Raw genomic sequence first — 15,998 nt, forward strand, 5'->3', positions numbered from 1 at the left:
ATTTATATTAAAATTAATCAATTCTCTGTAATAACGGCTTGCCAACCCTTCATCCTGTAGTATTATTACGGTTTCAGAATTTATCCGATACAAATATACTTTATATATATATAATAATATATATATATATATATATATATATATATATATATATATATATATATATATATATATATATATATATATATATATATATATATATATATATATAATATATATATATATATATATATATATATATATAATTTTCAGGAAGGTTAAGACAATAAAACAATGAAGAATTTTAAATAAAAAGAAGCCTACAGGAAAGTTGTTTAATTGTGGAATGAGGTGAGTAGGGACAGGCTCAATTAGATTAAATCACAATATGTCTTAAATAGTTAAACTTTTCTTTGTTGTCGATGTTTTTTAATGAAACTTTCCGTGCAATACATTTAACTGATGTTTATCAAAACTGTTATCATATGACATATTGTCTTATATCTATCATTACCATGTTATTCTAATGCTAAATATGACAATAGGACATTCACAATAGCTCCATTGGTTTCTTTACTCATATGAACAGGCCAGTGAAACGACTAAATACTTTCCCTCTGCTTAGACTCAAATTCTCTCAATTCTCAGATATGGTAGTACTAGCTAATTAATTGTTAATATTACTTTCCCATTCTAGTAATTTTCCACTATTCTCTTCTCAAATATGATACTACGTACCAGTAGCTGTAATAATTGTGAATTGAAATTAACTACTATAATAAATATTAACTTTCTTTCCATCTCCTCTACATGATGGAGAGCTGCGATTCTTCTTCTTCTGAATCTGTTCTCTTGCCTAATTTTCTGCAAACCTGGGTTGTGGCCCTCTAGTTTTGTTTTCTTGCGGAAGAAAACTGCGATGTAGGTGGACCATCATCTCATGAACCTTATCTTCATAATGGGTAAATCTTTCTTCTTCTTACTCCTTCGATTCTCTCTCTTCTCCATCTCATTTCCATGATGTTGGGCATTTGCAAATTTTCCTCATACAGTTCAATATATTCTATCAATACTGCCTCATTTTCCACCTCATGATGATTTGCAACTGTCCTTATTTCTTCTCCTGCTCATACATCTTTTTTTTAATCTTTCTCGTAACCCATTTTCAAGGCCTAGCTGGTTTTTCAATGGCGTCTTCTTTTAGTTTTCCAAATCTTGTCTCAGTTCTTTTAAATTCTTTATGATGCTCAAACCTTAAAGCTGGTAATTTGCGATAAAGGCCACTGCAGTGGCAAGTTGACGATGGCTGCAAGAAATCCCGCTATGTCCATCCATAGTACTAAACAGCTTGCTTCCTTAGTCTCCTTTATTAATGCAATATCCATATTTATTGACCACCAGTCCAAAAGTAGAAAATTCAATAGCCTAAAGTTAGTTTTATGATGCTTCAGATACTATGTGTATACTGTCATATCAAGACTTCTCATTAAAATTAAAAAGGCAAAGTTCTGTTATCAAAATTATTTTAACGTACTTTACATCTATTGCAATTGTTAGATGGACATACAAAAATCCCATATAGCGATTTTCGCTGATAATATTATTCATTTATACACACGGATATATATATATATATATATATATATATATATATATATATATATATATATATATATATATATCATACACACACACACACACACACACACACACACACACACACACACACACACACATATATATATATATATATATATATATATATATATATATATATATATATATATATATATATATATATATATATATATTTAGTTTTTTTATGAAGAACGACCTTGCCTCCCACAAAACATTTCCGATTATCTATTGTTTCAACTTAAAATATTAATTCTACATTTCTTAAGTTTTATACACAGACATAAATAACTATTGAAAATCTTGTTTTCATTATGTATACAGACATTTTGTGTCGATATGCTGTGTCCTGTCGAGACATGTAAGAATGCTATAGAGTTGTACTATTTCTGAACGCTGCTTGATCAGTATAACATTAAATTTGTTCTTGATTTTATCCTTGTAGTTTATAAGCATATGAATAATAAAATTAGAATACACTCCTTTACTGATGAACGTTTATGAAAGTTGGTGGCCCAACTGTTTTGTCCTGAAATTCTCGCATAACCGTGGATGTGTTTTGTTTGTGTTATGTCTGTAATCTTCCGAGATTAAAGCAGTATTTAAGGCGATCTAACATCTTTGCGTTGTTAACTGGTAAGTCGATGCTGCTCTGAATATCTCTGGACAACACTGAACTGAAAAAAAATGAAAAGGGACAGCGAGAAATTGACATATTCCTAACAATGCATGATGTTTTGGCGGGATGGGCGTTTTGTACTTGACTGCATTTCATACTGGACATTGTTTACATCTGAACGTGTTGAGAAGAAACTGCGAAGGGGAGTTTTGTCTGTATTGAATATTTCAAGTGCACGTTGTCCTTGTCTTGCTAGGGTTTCATGTGGAATTCCACCCAGAATAAGTAGCCTATGCGTGTGTTTGGTCATTTCACGCTAGAATTTTCTAATGATTTCTGTACCGCCTTTAAAGTTGTGTAGAAGGCGACCATTTTCGGGATGAATTCCTCTTTCAGCGTCGAGGATGATGCAAGTAGCTCTTTCGAGGAGGATTTTGTGGAGGGTTTTGACGAGAAAGCTGATAACTCGAATAATGTAGTGTTAGTTTTATCGGATGACGAGGTCGATTTTGACAATTGCCGGGAGGGGAGGGCACCAGGGGAACAGTTTGTCCCAGTTGTTGTAGGAAGCGTCCCGCTCTATGTGGCAGAAGGTGACGATGGGAAACCTGTTTACATTCGACAGATGCCTCATGAACCCCCTGACCATAAGATCACTTCTAATAACAATTCTGATGACGATGACAATAGTTTTGGAGGCTTTTCTGATAACAGCGAGAGCACATTCGAGGGGTTCGGCCCCGTTATGTTCGAAGGGTTCACAGACGAGGACAGTGATGATGACTCTCAGTTCGATGGGTTTTCTGAAGGGAGCGCGGAGGCTGTCGAGGGAAAGCAGAAGATTGAGTATATTAGGAATTGGCAGAAAACGAGTAAATGCTACGATGACTTAGATGTGTACATGGAGAATTCCAATGATAGCATGCCAGATCTCAGTAGGATGGGAAGGCCCAGCACCTCCAAGGGATCTAGGCCTTTGCCTGGTTCCAAAGAGAGGAAAAATGTTAGTAAGTTGTCAAGGGGCTCACATTCTAAAAGAAACAAAAACTTTTCCCTCCAAGATAAGTCCTGTGTAGATGGCAAACAAAATAAAGCTGTTTTAGACTTAGGTATGCATAGTAACAGTTCTCCTTCTGCAATAGTCTATGAAGGTAAAGGGAAACAACAGTGTCTTGTCATAGCACCACAGTTAAGATCTAAAGATATTCAGTCTCAAAATGAGAAAGATGCTTCTAGGTTTAGGGGTGGTAGAGAGAAAACTGACCGTACGTATGTTGCACCAAACGTAGATGTAAAAGAAGAGATTGAAGTCAGAGAAGAAGCAAATCATCTTTATGAAGATGAAGATTTGATAGGACCATATTGTAGTAATGTAGGTTGCACAATAAGTTGGTTGGAGAGTATGACTACCAAAAAAGTTCCTGTAGTTAATGGTATAGTGTACGAACTTTCTGAGTTTGCCAAAAAGATTAATTGGGAACAATCTGATGTAGCAAAGTGGATATTGCGTCTTCATGGTATCTTGGATGTTGAGCCCACGGAGGCAGATGTAAGTATGATTCGTTCAGTAATGAAACGCCGGAAAGCTTTGATGGTCACTCTAGCAGGAAATAAGAGAGGTCATCTTAAACTCCAAGAATTTGATGCTATTGAATTCATTCTTCCTGCATTTAAAAAGGGGTTGGATGAAGCTGGAAGAGCTCCATGGAATGTCAGGGAACATGGCAACAAAAGGAAGGGGAGAAGTAGTATTGACGTAGGATGTCCTTTACCCAGTAAGAGGAATAGAAGTAGTTCAGTGGATGTCTTGAGTTCTCGACATGGCAAGGTTAGTAAGGAAAAGGAGGGAGTGTCGGTCACATCTCGTGTACATTCAAGAAAGTCCAAGAGGGGACGCAGACGTAGTCATCTAGATACTAGACCAGTGGATTTCACCAATAATGCATTGAAAAAGTTAAAGAAATCTGATAGTAGAGTGTCATTTCAGTATCGAGAAAATTCTGTATATCCACATTTCACAGAAACAGATGAATGTCTTGGAAAGCATTCTAAGAAAGCCAACTTAACGATTAATGATCTAAATTCTTGTGATGAGAAAGACATACATGTAACAAATGGATTAGTTATTGAACTCTATCGTTTTTATCGTGATCGAGGTTGTACTGTAACTTCTTTGGCACAGAGGTTATTACAACTAAAGAATTTGAATTCTTTAAATCTGGTAAGTTTGGTTGTTAAAATTACAAAATTGGCTCAAAAATCACATCATCCTGCTGCATTTATAGAGGAAGAGTTCCTGTTTCCTCGCCCAAAAAGTGAGGAGCAGTCAAAAAGAAGATTTCGAGGTGGTCTGTCAAAGAGTAAAGCCAAGCAGGGGTTACCTGATCATCCAAGTGAGGAGCAAAGAAATCAGCTGTCTTCTGTTGAAAGTATGAGCAAAAATATTTCGGATGAAACACTAGTTGTGAAATCTGATAGTGATGTACTCAAAGATGATGATAGTGGAAATATTAAGCATGATAAAGAGATGGATACACCTGTTGTTCAAATGAAACCAAAAATTGATGTTGAAGAAAAGGCTGTAGAGGAGGTGGTAATGGAGAAAAAGGTTGTTAAAGTAGATTCACCAAAGAAGGGTGGAAGTTTCTTAGTTTCAAGGAAGCCAGATTTAGATGCAAATCAAGAAAATGCTGGGGATACTAATGAATTGCACCCTGAAATGGAACTAGTTCAAGAAAATGGGAAAGAGCTAAAGCTTGCAACTGATGAAGCAAGGGAACTTGAATTGCAGAACAGTACATCAGGAACATCAGGTCAAGATGTCAAGTGTAGTGTGACAAATCTCATTATAAATCCAAATAAAACTAATGAAGATGAATGCCACAAGGAGGAGGCAGTGTTTGAAAATAAAAATAAAGCAAGCTTGGAAGATGTAGAAAGAGCAGAGGACATTTTAGGGGAGAAAGGACCCGACCTCCAGATCAAGGCAGAAAGCTTGAATGAGGGAAACAGAGCTGTGGGCGTTGGAGAGGAGGTTACTGATATTGTGAAACAGGAGCATTCTGGGAATGATTATGATCAGACAAATGTTCAAGATGATGACTGTCAGAGCCAGGGTAGTTGTAGTCATAGTGACAATTATTTAAGTGATGAAAATGATTCCAGCACTTCCGAAGTTGCTGGAAGTTCCAGAGAAATTCTGTCTGAAAGAGAAGAGAGTGAAAATAAGCTGAGTCTAAATAAGGAAAGCCAAAATTGTCAGGAAATGATGGGTGTTCACAATGATAAAATGGTCAATGAAACCTTCAATGAAGATGTGGAAGATAAAATAATTGAAGAGAATAAATGCAAATCTGAAGAACATGGTGTAGATATAGTTGTTAAAAGTGAACAGGGATGGAATGAGAGTGTTTTTTCAAATACTGTTCAAGACTTTGAGTTACCTTATTCTGAAAGGAGTATTAACTACAGTAATAGTCAGTTGGATAGTTCAAGCAATAGAGCTTCAAAGGAAAAGGATTCTGCCAAGGTGAAACATTTGGAAGGAAAACCAAGTGAAGTTCGGAGAAGTGAAAGGGAGCGAACGCTTAGTGCTCGTGTAAAGGAGTATCATAGTGTTTCTGAATTCTATAATGAACCTATACCCCAGGTTTCTCCTAAGAAGTTGAAATTTAGTAAACCTTATGAAAAATTACAAGATAATTATAAGCACCCTACTGCAAGTTTTTCTGGTAAATCTCAGAAGCGTATAACAAATGGTATGGCCTTGGAATTCTTAGCAAGGCAGGACCCTAGAGTATCTTTTAGTATTTGTGATGGGCGTATTACTCCACACTTCAATGATGTTAGTTACTATTTAGGAGAGCATTGTGAGGCTGCCGGACTGACTGTTGAAGATTTAAATTCCCAAGAACCCAAAGATATTTATCTCACCAGAGGGGCAGTTGTGGAACTGATCAAGTTTTACAGATTAATGGGCTGTACTATGACCTCACTGGCAGATCGATTGCTACGTTTAAAAATGATATATCTTGACAGTATTTTGAATCTGGTTGCTAGGTTTCAGCCGTTGATGAAGCAAGAGGGAAATTTTTCCAGGATGCAAGAAGAGTTTGTTTTCCCACCGGGTCAGCACAATGTTTTGAAGAGAACACCAAACAGAAAGAATCCCAAAACCAAGAATAAGACTGATTCATTAAAGAAAGGCAAGAAGGAGAAGGCACCCACTTATACTTGTGAGGTCATTTTCAAACCAAAGAAAAAGAAAAAGAAAAAAAGAGAAACTGACGCCACTTCTGAAAATGTGGTAAATGTAAAGAAACTCGGTGATTTTAAGAAGAAAAAGCAAGTCTCTGAAGTAGATGTTAGTAAAGTGCATGGTCAGGTGGTTGTAGATAAAGAGGTTGAAAAAGCAAGAGGCAAGGAAGGCTCTGTCACACGTGCAGATATTGTCTTATTATATGCTAATTGGTTGAACAATAAACATAAGACAGGGAATAATGTATTTGTCACGGATCTTCTGCAAGATGTCATGAAACTAATGGAAGAAAGGAAGGTGCAAACAATACGCATTCCAGCTGGGACTTTGATGTCGTCTTCTGTTAAACTGTACGAGGAATATAGGCAAATGTGGAATACAAACAAAGCTGATGCCATGATGTACTTAGAGGATGACTGGCTGGAAGATATTCAGTATCTTGTCTCTATTACTCAGACATCACGAAGAAATACAATGGAAATGAGTGAGGGAGATGGAAGTGTTACAGATGATAATAGACCCACAGCAACAAGGAATTTTGAAGATGGGGAAAGAGAGTTTTCAGATTCCTCCAGTGAAAGAAGCTTAAGGATTGATGAGTCATATGTTTCTTCTGATGAAGATCTAAGGGACTTTGAAAATCAAGAAAAAACAAAGAAAATAAGACAACAGCAGAATGCCAAACATGGGACCTCAATAAAAATGCTTATTAATAAAAGTAAATTGAAAAAAAAATCTTCGCCTCACAGTCAGGTCGTTGCATCCTCTAGTTCTGAACTTCAGGAAAAATGTAAATGGAGTAAGAGACATGAAATTGAGGAAATAATTGACTATAGATGCACTGTGGATGAAAATTCAAAGAAACAGGTTTCATATCTTGTGCGTCGTAAAGGCTCTGCATCCCAGAAAGCAACTTGGGTTGATGAAAATCAATTGCGATGTCCTACAAACTTGAAGGGATGGTTGAAGGAAGGTAAATTTTTTAGAAACCCACAGGATAAGCTAATTTGGCAGCAGCCAACATTTCAGCAAACAGTTGGCTTTCCAATAAAGTTAAACACATGTGAAGGTTTAAGAGTTGCAGATTATGCTAGTGTTTCAAAGGCAGGTAATGCATTTCATGATGAAGTAAATGATAAGGAAAACTCACCCCATAACCTTTTTAATATAAAGTATAATACTGACAAGGGTTACATGACCAATGGTGAGTTGTTACACATGTATGATTGCTGGAGACAGGATAATGCACAAATTTCATCCACTAAAGATTTAATTGATATTCATACTTTCACAGAGAAAGTTGAGGAAACAATGCAAAATTATGGTATAAAAACAAATTACTCTGAATATTTGCTGCAAGCTTGCTTCACTTTAACTCTTGTCTGTAGAATGCTTAGCTCTAAGGAGGCTTTAAGGGAATTTCTGGATAAAGATTGTTTGCCTGCTCTAGAATCCAGTAAAGCAAACCAAGAAAGTAATAAGAAAATTAGTGGTATATCAAAAATTGGAGGTTTGTCAGACAGTATTCTGAATATTAAGTCTCTTTTTAGAGAAATGAAAGGTAAAAGATCAGCAAATCAAGCGAGAGTTCATATAATTGAGGATGAAGTGGAAAAGTTGGAAAGATCGTTAGACATATCTCTAGGCCAACCTGAGTTACTGAGTGGAGCTTTGCATCAGGAAATTAATAGGTTAACTAAGAAACTGACCAAACTCAATCAGGAAGAAGATATTCCCATAGCCAAAGAATTTCAGTCAGAGAACCCAGAGAAATATGAAAAGGCTTGCCAAGATATACTAGAGTGTGGTGTACCTGAAAGAAATATAGAATCTATAATGAACTCTGTCTTACAAGTTATTGACAGGTTTTCTGTGGATGCTAAAAAAGCCAGTGACAAATAAAAGTTGTTTCTGTTCCAGTCGTTAAATTATCTTGCTCAACATTAAGTGCTGAGTTCTGAGATTTGCACATGGATACAGTATGAGCACTTGGTTAGTTTGTGTCCTTATGTGTCCTTTCTGTTTGAGTTTAGTTTGTGCAGGCATGGAAGAGAACTTAAAGTTATCGTTTTGAAATGCCTCCACTTGGAGGTCATGGGAATACAGTATGTATGTGTTTACTTCAAAGTCATATCTGTAGTGTTAAAATGTTAATTTTCTCTCTTCGTCTTGTTAGCATTTTATTTTATATGTTATAAATGTGATGTAGCTTTAAACAAAATTTATAGTTATGCTGTGGTAGTATGTTTCATTGCTTGAATGTTTACAGCATATGCAAAAGATTGTACAAATTATGATGCATTCAATATGATTAGTAGAAATGCAGTACTTTGTACCAGTGGTGTTCATAGTACTGTACTGGAATGCTTTAATTGCAAAAATCATGTGCTATAGGACATGTATTTTATTAGTTTTATTTTTCTACCTAGGGATAGTTGTAGACTGTAGACAAATTATAGCTCATTTAGAAAACCATAAAGTATAGTATGTATTTTGTAAATTTGTACCACGATTTACTGCGCAGTTTGTCAAGGAGCTGTTTGTGGGGTTGCATTCATTCTGTGGTATATTGCTAGGAGTAGGATGTGTAGTACATTGTTAAAACCAACACTTGATTTGGTGAGAGCATCTTTGTGTAGGACTAGTATGGTATTGGTAGAATAAAGAAGTCATTGGAATACACTGATTTTGTTCTCTGTAGCTGTCATAATCTGATTGGGTCATTATAAGATAGCAAGCAAACAAGGCTACTGCACATGCACTCAAGGATTTGGGCAAATGTTTGAAAAATCTGATTGGGTCATTATAAAATAGCAAGCAGAAAGGCTACTGCACATGCACTCAAGGATTTTGGGAAAATGCTTGAAAAAGAAGGTGCACAAATACCACTGAAGGTAAGTGTATTAGTTGCCCTGTGTTTTTTAGTGTTCATATGGGATGCTCTTATGATTTTAGATTACCTCATGCAGGCCAGTCCAAATATTCTGAAGAGAAAATTTAAATCCATTTCTTTGCCAAATAGCTGCTATATGGTTATGATAAGTTGTCGTTTTTCCCAAGGGGGAAGTTTGATAGGGTGACCAATGTGAAAGCCCCACATGTTTTTTCATCATAACTTCCAGTCTGTTTAGATGCAAAATTAAAATTTGTGAAAACAGCAATATTTTTTTATACAAATGTGTCACTTTATGTGATCATGTGTGGTCATTACTCCAAGAGACATTATAAAATAAAGAAATTCCTCATTACTGGCCATGAATTTATCATAAAAAGAAGAAAGGCCACCCCTTGCTGGTCATGACTTCATAAAATAGTAAAGAAAACCCTTGCCTTGCTGACCATGAATTCATCATAAAATGAAGAAAGCCCTCGATTTGCTGACCTGACCATAAGTTCATCATAAGATAAATAAAACCCTCCCTTCAAGGTTGATGCATGTTTGATGGTGGCCACAGGTGCATCTAAAACCTGAGGTCCCTAAAAGACTTAGATATCACTTTTGTTACTTGCATCCATGGTAAAAGCTAGGATTCATGAAATGGATCTTCTTCTTTCCCACTGTTATTCCTTCATTAAGGGGTCAGTTGCCTGATGCACCTGCTCTCCACTGCCTTATATCAAAGGCATCATCCTCCACCAAACCTCTTTTCTCCATGTCTTCCTTCATTTTATCTCGCCATTTCATTCTCTGTCTCCCTCTATCTTATTCCTCTAACAGGTTCTTACCAAGTCCTCTTCACTCCCTCCTCAACACATGCCCATACCATCTCAATCATGACTTTTATCAGCTCTGTTATCTTTACTAAGCCTACCCTTCTCATTTTATCATTTTCCAATCTCTCAAGCAGTGATATTCCCATAATCCACCTCAGCATTCTCATTTCTGTTCTCTCAAGCTTTGTTTCCTCTTTTCTTCATAGAGCCCAAAGTTTCCGCTCCATACATTAACACTTGTCTTAGCACTGTGTTATGGATCTTGACTTTTAGCTTGATTGGCATTTCTTATCACATATATATATGTACTCCAGATCATGAAATGGATGGTGGATTATAATTCTTTTATTAATGTTGCTTCTGTAAGATCTCCTTTCTCATAACTCCTATTCTGTTCCTGCAAGACCGGATGCTGGGTCATTTTATTCTTTGGAGTGTGTGTGTGTGTGTGTGTGTGTGGTAAAAGGAGCTGCAGACTACAGGATAGGAAATTGTAGCAATATTATAATAGCTAATCTTATTGATCATTTTTCAAAAGTTTGCTATACACTTACAGGAAGCTTTTGTTCACAGGTTGGTTATAATAATGGCTGCTACTCGTGACCGCCGCAACAATGCTGGAACAAAGATGGCTAAGTTGTTGGAGGAGGAGGAGGAAGATGATTTTTACAAAACGACATATGGTGGATTTGAGGAAGAAGCAGATGACATTGACTACCAGTAAGTTATAAATTGGCTCTGTTGATGAGGGAAGATGAGGAAAAATTTTTGTCCAAGCCTACAAGAACTTCAGTTTTAATGCGTACATTTTTTGCCAAGATAATTACAAATTACAAGTGTTTTGTCACAAAGTTTTAAGTGCTCTGAATTACATGCACCTGTAGCTTTAATGAATAATTTATAAACAATAACTTGAGAATTTAGAATATTGAGATACTGTAGATATTATAATAGAGGGGAGATGTTGAGACCCTTTAGCCTAGCAGTATTTTTTTGTAGACCAAGCAATTAGTAAGCTGTCTCATGTTAGGGATGGAACTGAGAGAATTTTGCAGTATGATATTTGGAACTTGAGTGAGGAGGAGATGATTAGGATAAAAAAAAATGTTCAGATCTACTTTGTGATAAAAGGTCATTGTAGCAACCCTTACATACTCTGAAGATGGAATCCTTTTGATTGAGAAATGGAGAAAAGTTAAATGTTACTTCAACATTTAGCTTGTTGCCCTATCAGGAAAGGATATACATATGTATTTTCCTCAGCTCCAGGGAAAGTACTTTTCATTGTAGAAAGCTTAGTGGTTATGCTAGTTGCAAAGAAAAAGTCTCATTCAGATTCTAAATGCAGTAAAAATAAGCTAAATAAGTAATATTCAGTTTAAGTTTTGAAAATTATATCTGTGACTTATCATAATGAAAGTTATTGAAACTTGAGGGTAGGAAGGGACATAAGCATAACAAGGGTGGAGTTGCCTCCTTTTCATACCAGTGCTATGTAACATTGTTATGATTAATTTTTTATATTTGTGCAACTTTGATTTTTAGGTCAGAAGTTGAACAGGATGATGAAGTTGACTCAGACTTCAGTATTGATGAGAATGATGAGCCTGTCTCAGATCAGGAAGACGATGGTAAAGGAGAGAAGAAGAAACCTCGAGGAAGGCTAGTAACAAAAGCTTACAAGGTAAGTTGTAATGGTTCATAGAAAATCCATATATTACAAATTGCAATTGCATTGTCCTCCAGCAATTTAATTCAAAAATCCTTGACTATTGAATCTATTGAAAAGGTGGTAGAATGATGATTTGATAGTATTTTTAGACATGTCAGTGAATCAGTCTCTCTCTCTCTCTCTCTCTCTCTCTCTCTCTCTCTCTCTCTCAATCTCATCTCCTCTCCTCTCTCTCTCTCTCTCTGCTCTCTCTCTCCCCCCCCCCCCCCCCCATTAGTCAGTACAGTAGTTTTCCCTTCTACAGTGTTTTCAAGGAAATGACAGTCTGCTCATTGATGAACACATGGAATTTATATGTAATTGCTAATTAAAGTTTCATGTTTGCAAAATTCTTACTCTACTGGAGTCACAACCAGCCAGTTGTAATGGTTCTGTAACCAGCTTGGCAATGCTAAGGAATAAGTTTTAATGACACAGGAAAATGGGCGAATACTGTTGGATAAAATTCTTCTAACTTAATAGTAACTATTACTGTAGGATGAAATTCTTCCTTGAATAATAACTCCAACTCAACTCTCCTCCCACTTTGTGATATGCATTACATGAAACGAGGATTGTTCTTAATTTTCAGGAACCCAAACCTGTCCCAAAGGATACTGTGCCAAAGGTTAAAGAGAAGAAGCTTCCAAAAAAGAGCAGCCCTTTCGACCCTGTAACTTTAGGTAAAGTACTAATGTTTTTATGATTTTCGTCTAATAACTGTTAGTGTTACAGTAACTTGCGTTTTCATCATCACTTAAATATAAAAGGCAGTGTGTATCCACATATTTATTCTGACACATAGCATTGATAGTCTGGAAGTAATGAATTTGAATATCTGACAGTCTTTGTTAAACTCCATAGATAATTTTGTAAACTGCTTTCATGATCCCATTGAGTGTATTTTTTTAAATAATAGCATATTTTAAGGTAAGTATAGTTGGATAATAGACCTTAACTGAACAAAATTTTTGCTTTCAGAGAAAAAAGGTATTAGAAAGTCAACACAGTTGAAGTCGGCGGAAACTGTGAAGCGACAGAGGGAGAGAGCAGATCTTGAAAGGAGGAGGGCAATGAAGAAAAGAGACAAGGTGCCTTTGTATCCAAGACTGACCCAAGAGGAATTGTTGGAAGAAGCCAAGATAACAGAAGAGATTAATCTTAAGTCTTTAGGTAAAATGATATTTCCCTCTCACTATATTCTTATGACCTTATTTTCTTCATCTCGGATTTTATCAAATTATACAGAATTGGAAATCCTAGAGAAGACTAATCTTTCTGTGGTATGAAATATAAACATCTATTTTCATATGCTGCTAGTATTGTAATCATGGTTTATCATAAGAATACTTTAGTTTAGATTTTTGCATGATACAAGATATAATTTCTAAGGTATTTTGAAATTTGATTTTAATTATTTTTCTTTTTTATTGAGTGCATTAAAGAAGCATTTCGGCAATGGTGCTATCACTTTCATTTTTTGTTTTATCTGGGTTATCAGTTAAGAGAACATGAAAATAGAATATCCTCATATTATTTGCATTCTCCACAAGTTCATCATAAGACAGCAGCAAGGATTGTATTAAGATTTAAATAAATCACTTATTTAGTTTGGACATACACTAGATGATATATAAATCCAATTTTTATTTTAAACAAGGAATTGAAGAATTGAATTGCAAGCTGCCCATACCTTCATCTTGCAGAGCAATATTTCCAACAAAAGTTTGTTGGAATACAGATGTTATGATTAGGTCGTTGCTATCACAGACAGTACCAAAGCAGTTTTTTTCAGTTTATTCTGAGTAGATTTTTTTTGGAATTTTATTGAGTACCTATATTGTATTTATTTCTGTATTGGTATTTTCAGACAAAGAGCCCATTTCCACCTTACAGGTATTATATACATATACAAATTTTTAATTTAATTTTTATTTTACTGCACATTACTTATTTAAGATTTAAGTGTTGTGGCATAGGCAACATGCTTATTTAATGTTAGTTATGAAAAATACAAATTAGTTACAAATTTGGTATGTTGTGACATAGGCAACGTGCTGAGGAGAGAGTGGAACTTGGAAACCTGTTTGAAGTTTTACAATGAAAGAAGTCCTTATCATCAGTGGTTGTTATTAATGATTAACTATTTTTAAATTATTGTGTTTTCTGCTGTGCAACTGCATAATTATGAAATTTTAGGCAACTTTTTTTTTTTCAGAGTACTGTTGTTTTTATATTTTTTGTTAATTCTAATGTGTTCCCCATTTCTTGTAAGATGGAACTTTTTATGAGTCTTACCTCTTAAAAATCAGGTATTAAAAAGAGTATTAAAACTTTCGCAGAGAAATATGAGCTAGCTGAATTGGATCGTAAGAAACCCAAAGTTGTACGACGAGGTTTCACAACAGCATTCATTCGATATCAATCAACTGCAATGCCTCTTATTCAGGAAATTAAATCAGAAGAGATGGAAACCGAAGAACCCAGTGTTGATGTGGATACACAGGTATTTCTTGCTTCTGCTAGTTGGTAGGGTACTTCATTTGTTCAATTTTTTAACATTTGAATTTTGTTTTGAATTTTTGGATGTCTATACCTGGAAACCCACTTATTTTACTTGAGCCATATCCAGACCTCTTGAGTGTAATAAAGGCTTTTGTCAGATTGGTTAAGAAAAAAGTATTATTCTTACATTCTCCAAGTTTACAATATTTTACCATTGAAGGAAAGTTCCTTTCTAAAAATTAGTGTGTGAAATGGGCTTTATTTCATAATTTGTAACCAACCTTGCATAAAAGGAATTTTGCAGCTTAGGAACTTTTTTCGTGTAAGAATGGACTATTAGAAATTAAAAGTAATTCTATAGTACGTTTACTTTTCTAAGATCGCTCTGGTGGGGCCAAGTAGAAAAGGCAGAGTTGTCATATCTACAGGTATGTAATGCCCTTTAAATGATTCCCACAGATATAATCCTTAGGAAGGTTTCCTGTAGACTTTCTATAACTATAGAGGGGGTGAATGGTTTGTTGGCCTTGGGACATAAATTCATAAGTCAGTCGATCTATTATGACCTTAGAGATTCACCATCTTGTTTTGTTCGGTTCATTTTATAAGAAAAGACATCCAGTGATTCCTTCTTAGCAGAACATTTTTATCCAAATCGTCCAAGTCAGTCACAGGGCTCACTTTTTGTCTTTTCTTTTTTTGGAACACTGGATATTCCACTATATTTTCCATCTCTACGAATAGTCATTTCTGACACTTTTGTTGCTTCAGATGTTCTTTGGATCGCCTTCGAAACATCAGTTACAAGACCTCCTTGTTTTTCTAAAATGAAGTATTTCAGGACATTATAGACTATTCCCTTGGCCTCAGGTGGTGGGGGAAGGGATTTTGGGGGAGTCACTTGGGCTGTCCATACCTATCACAGTCCTTGATTGAGAGCCAGTATCCTTTAATGATATTGACCATAACCTCTTAAATCCTCTTATAAATTATAGGACCCCTAAACTCACATCTGGCAACGCCCTGGAAAAAATATGCCATAGCTTAATGTTTATTAATGAAACTGAGGTTTTAACCAAGAATAACCAAGCTAATATGATTGTCAGAACACGAAAATTGGCAATGCATGATATCTGTACAAGCCACACTGCAGCGATCTTAGAAAAGTAAATTCCCTGTAGGAGAATCTTAATGTTATGTAAAATTATCAATTACCTGAACACACACCCCTCCATCACAAAGGAATTTCACTCATATAAGATTGTAGTGATTTTTTGTAATTACATGTTTTTTTAATCAGAAATATTCCATCATTAGTTAGGTGTGGTAGAAAGCAAAGCATTCAAAATAGTAAAAGTGTTGAAAAGTGAATAAATAGAAAGGGGTATTATATTGTTAACAGCAGCATTCACCACCCTGAGAGCTGTTACCACCACTACCAACTACAGTAGCTACTCTCACAGATTGTATAATTGTCTCTTAGTCATTGATTGTGTGTTGCTACCACTACTTGTTTATTTATTGGTAATGAATGGAAAAGAATAGGAATTCTTAAAGAATATCATGAGAGATATATA

General features: G+C 35.4%; 2 protein-coding genes across 4 annotated transcripts in view; both read left to right on the top strand.

The window, feature by feature from the left end:
* Positions 1–2,116: 2,116 nt before the first annotated feature.
* The window catches only part of LOC135216239 (vacuolar protein sorting-associated protein 72 homolog), a 47,700-nt gene continuing 33,818 nt past the window's right edge, over positions 2,117–15,998 (top strand). For 2 of the 3 annotated variants that reach the window (XR_010314835.1, XM_064251396.1), the window contains exons 1-6: positions 2,117–2,250; positions 10,779–10,925; positions 11,751–11,889; positions 12,509–12,599; positions 12,898–13,089; positions 14,259–14,422. Coding sequence is in view for 2 of the 3 variants with exons in the window: in XM_064251396.1 (XP_064107466.1) it covers positions 10,792–10,925; positions 11,751–11,889; positions 12,509–12,599; positions 12,898–13,089; positions 14,259–14,422 (720 nt within the window). In the remaining variant the exon portion in view is untranslated. Of the gene's footprint in view, positions 2,251–9,248; positions 9,386–10,778; positions 10,926–11,750; positions 11,890–12,508; positions 12,600–12,897; positions 13,090–14,258; positions 14,423–15,998 lie in introns of those variants that run through there. The other variant, XM_064251397.1, reaches the window with a different exon arrangement.
* Positions 2,382–8,398, top strand: LOC135216238 (uncharacterized). Its single transcript, XM_064251395.1, has one exon. The coding sequence runs from the start codon at positions 2,613–2,615 to the stop codon at positions 8,391–8,393; it is 5,781 nt and encodes a 1,926-aa protein (XP_064107465.1). The 5' UTR covers positions 2,382–2,612; the 3' UTR covers positions 8,394–8,398.

This window comes from Macrobrachium nipponense, chromosome 6, assembly GCF_015104395.2.
Source record: "Macrobrachium nipponense isolate FS-2020 chromosome 6, ASM1510439v2, whole genome shotgun sequence".
Classification (NCBI taxonomy): Eukaryota; Metazoa; Arthropoda; class Malacostraca; order Decapoda; family Palaemonidae; genus Macrobrachium; species Macrobrachium nipponense.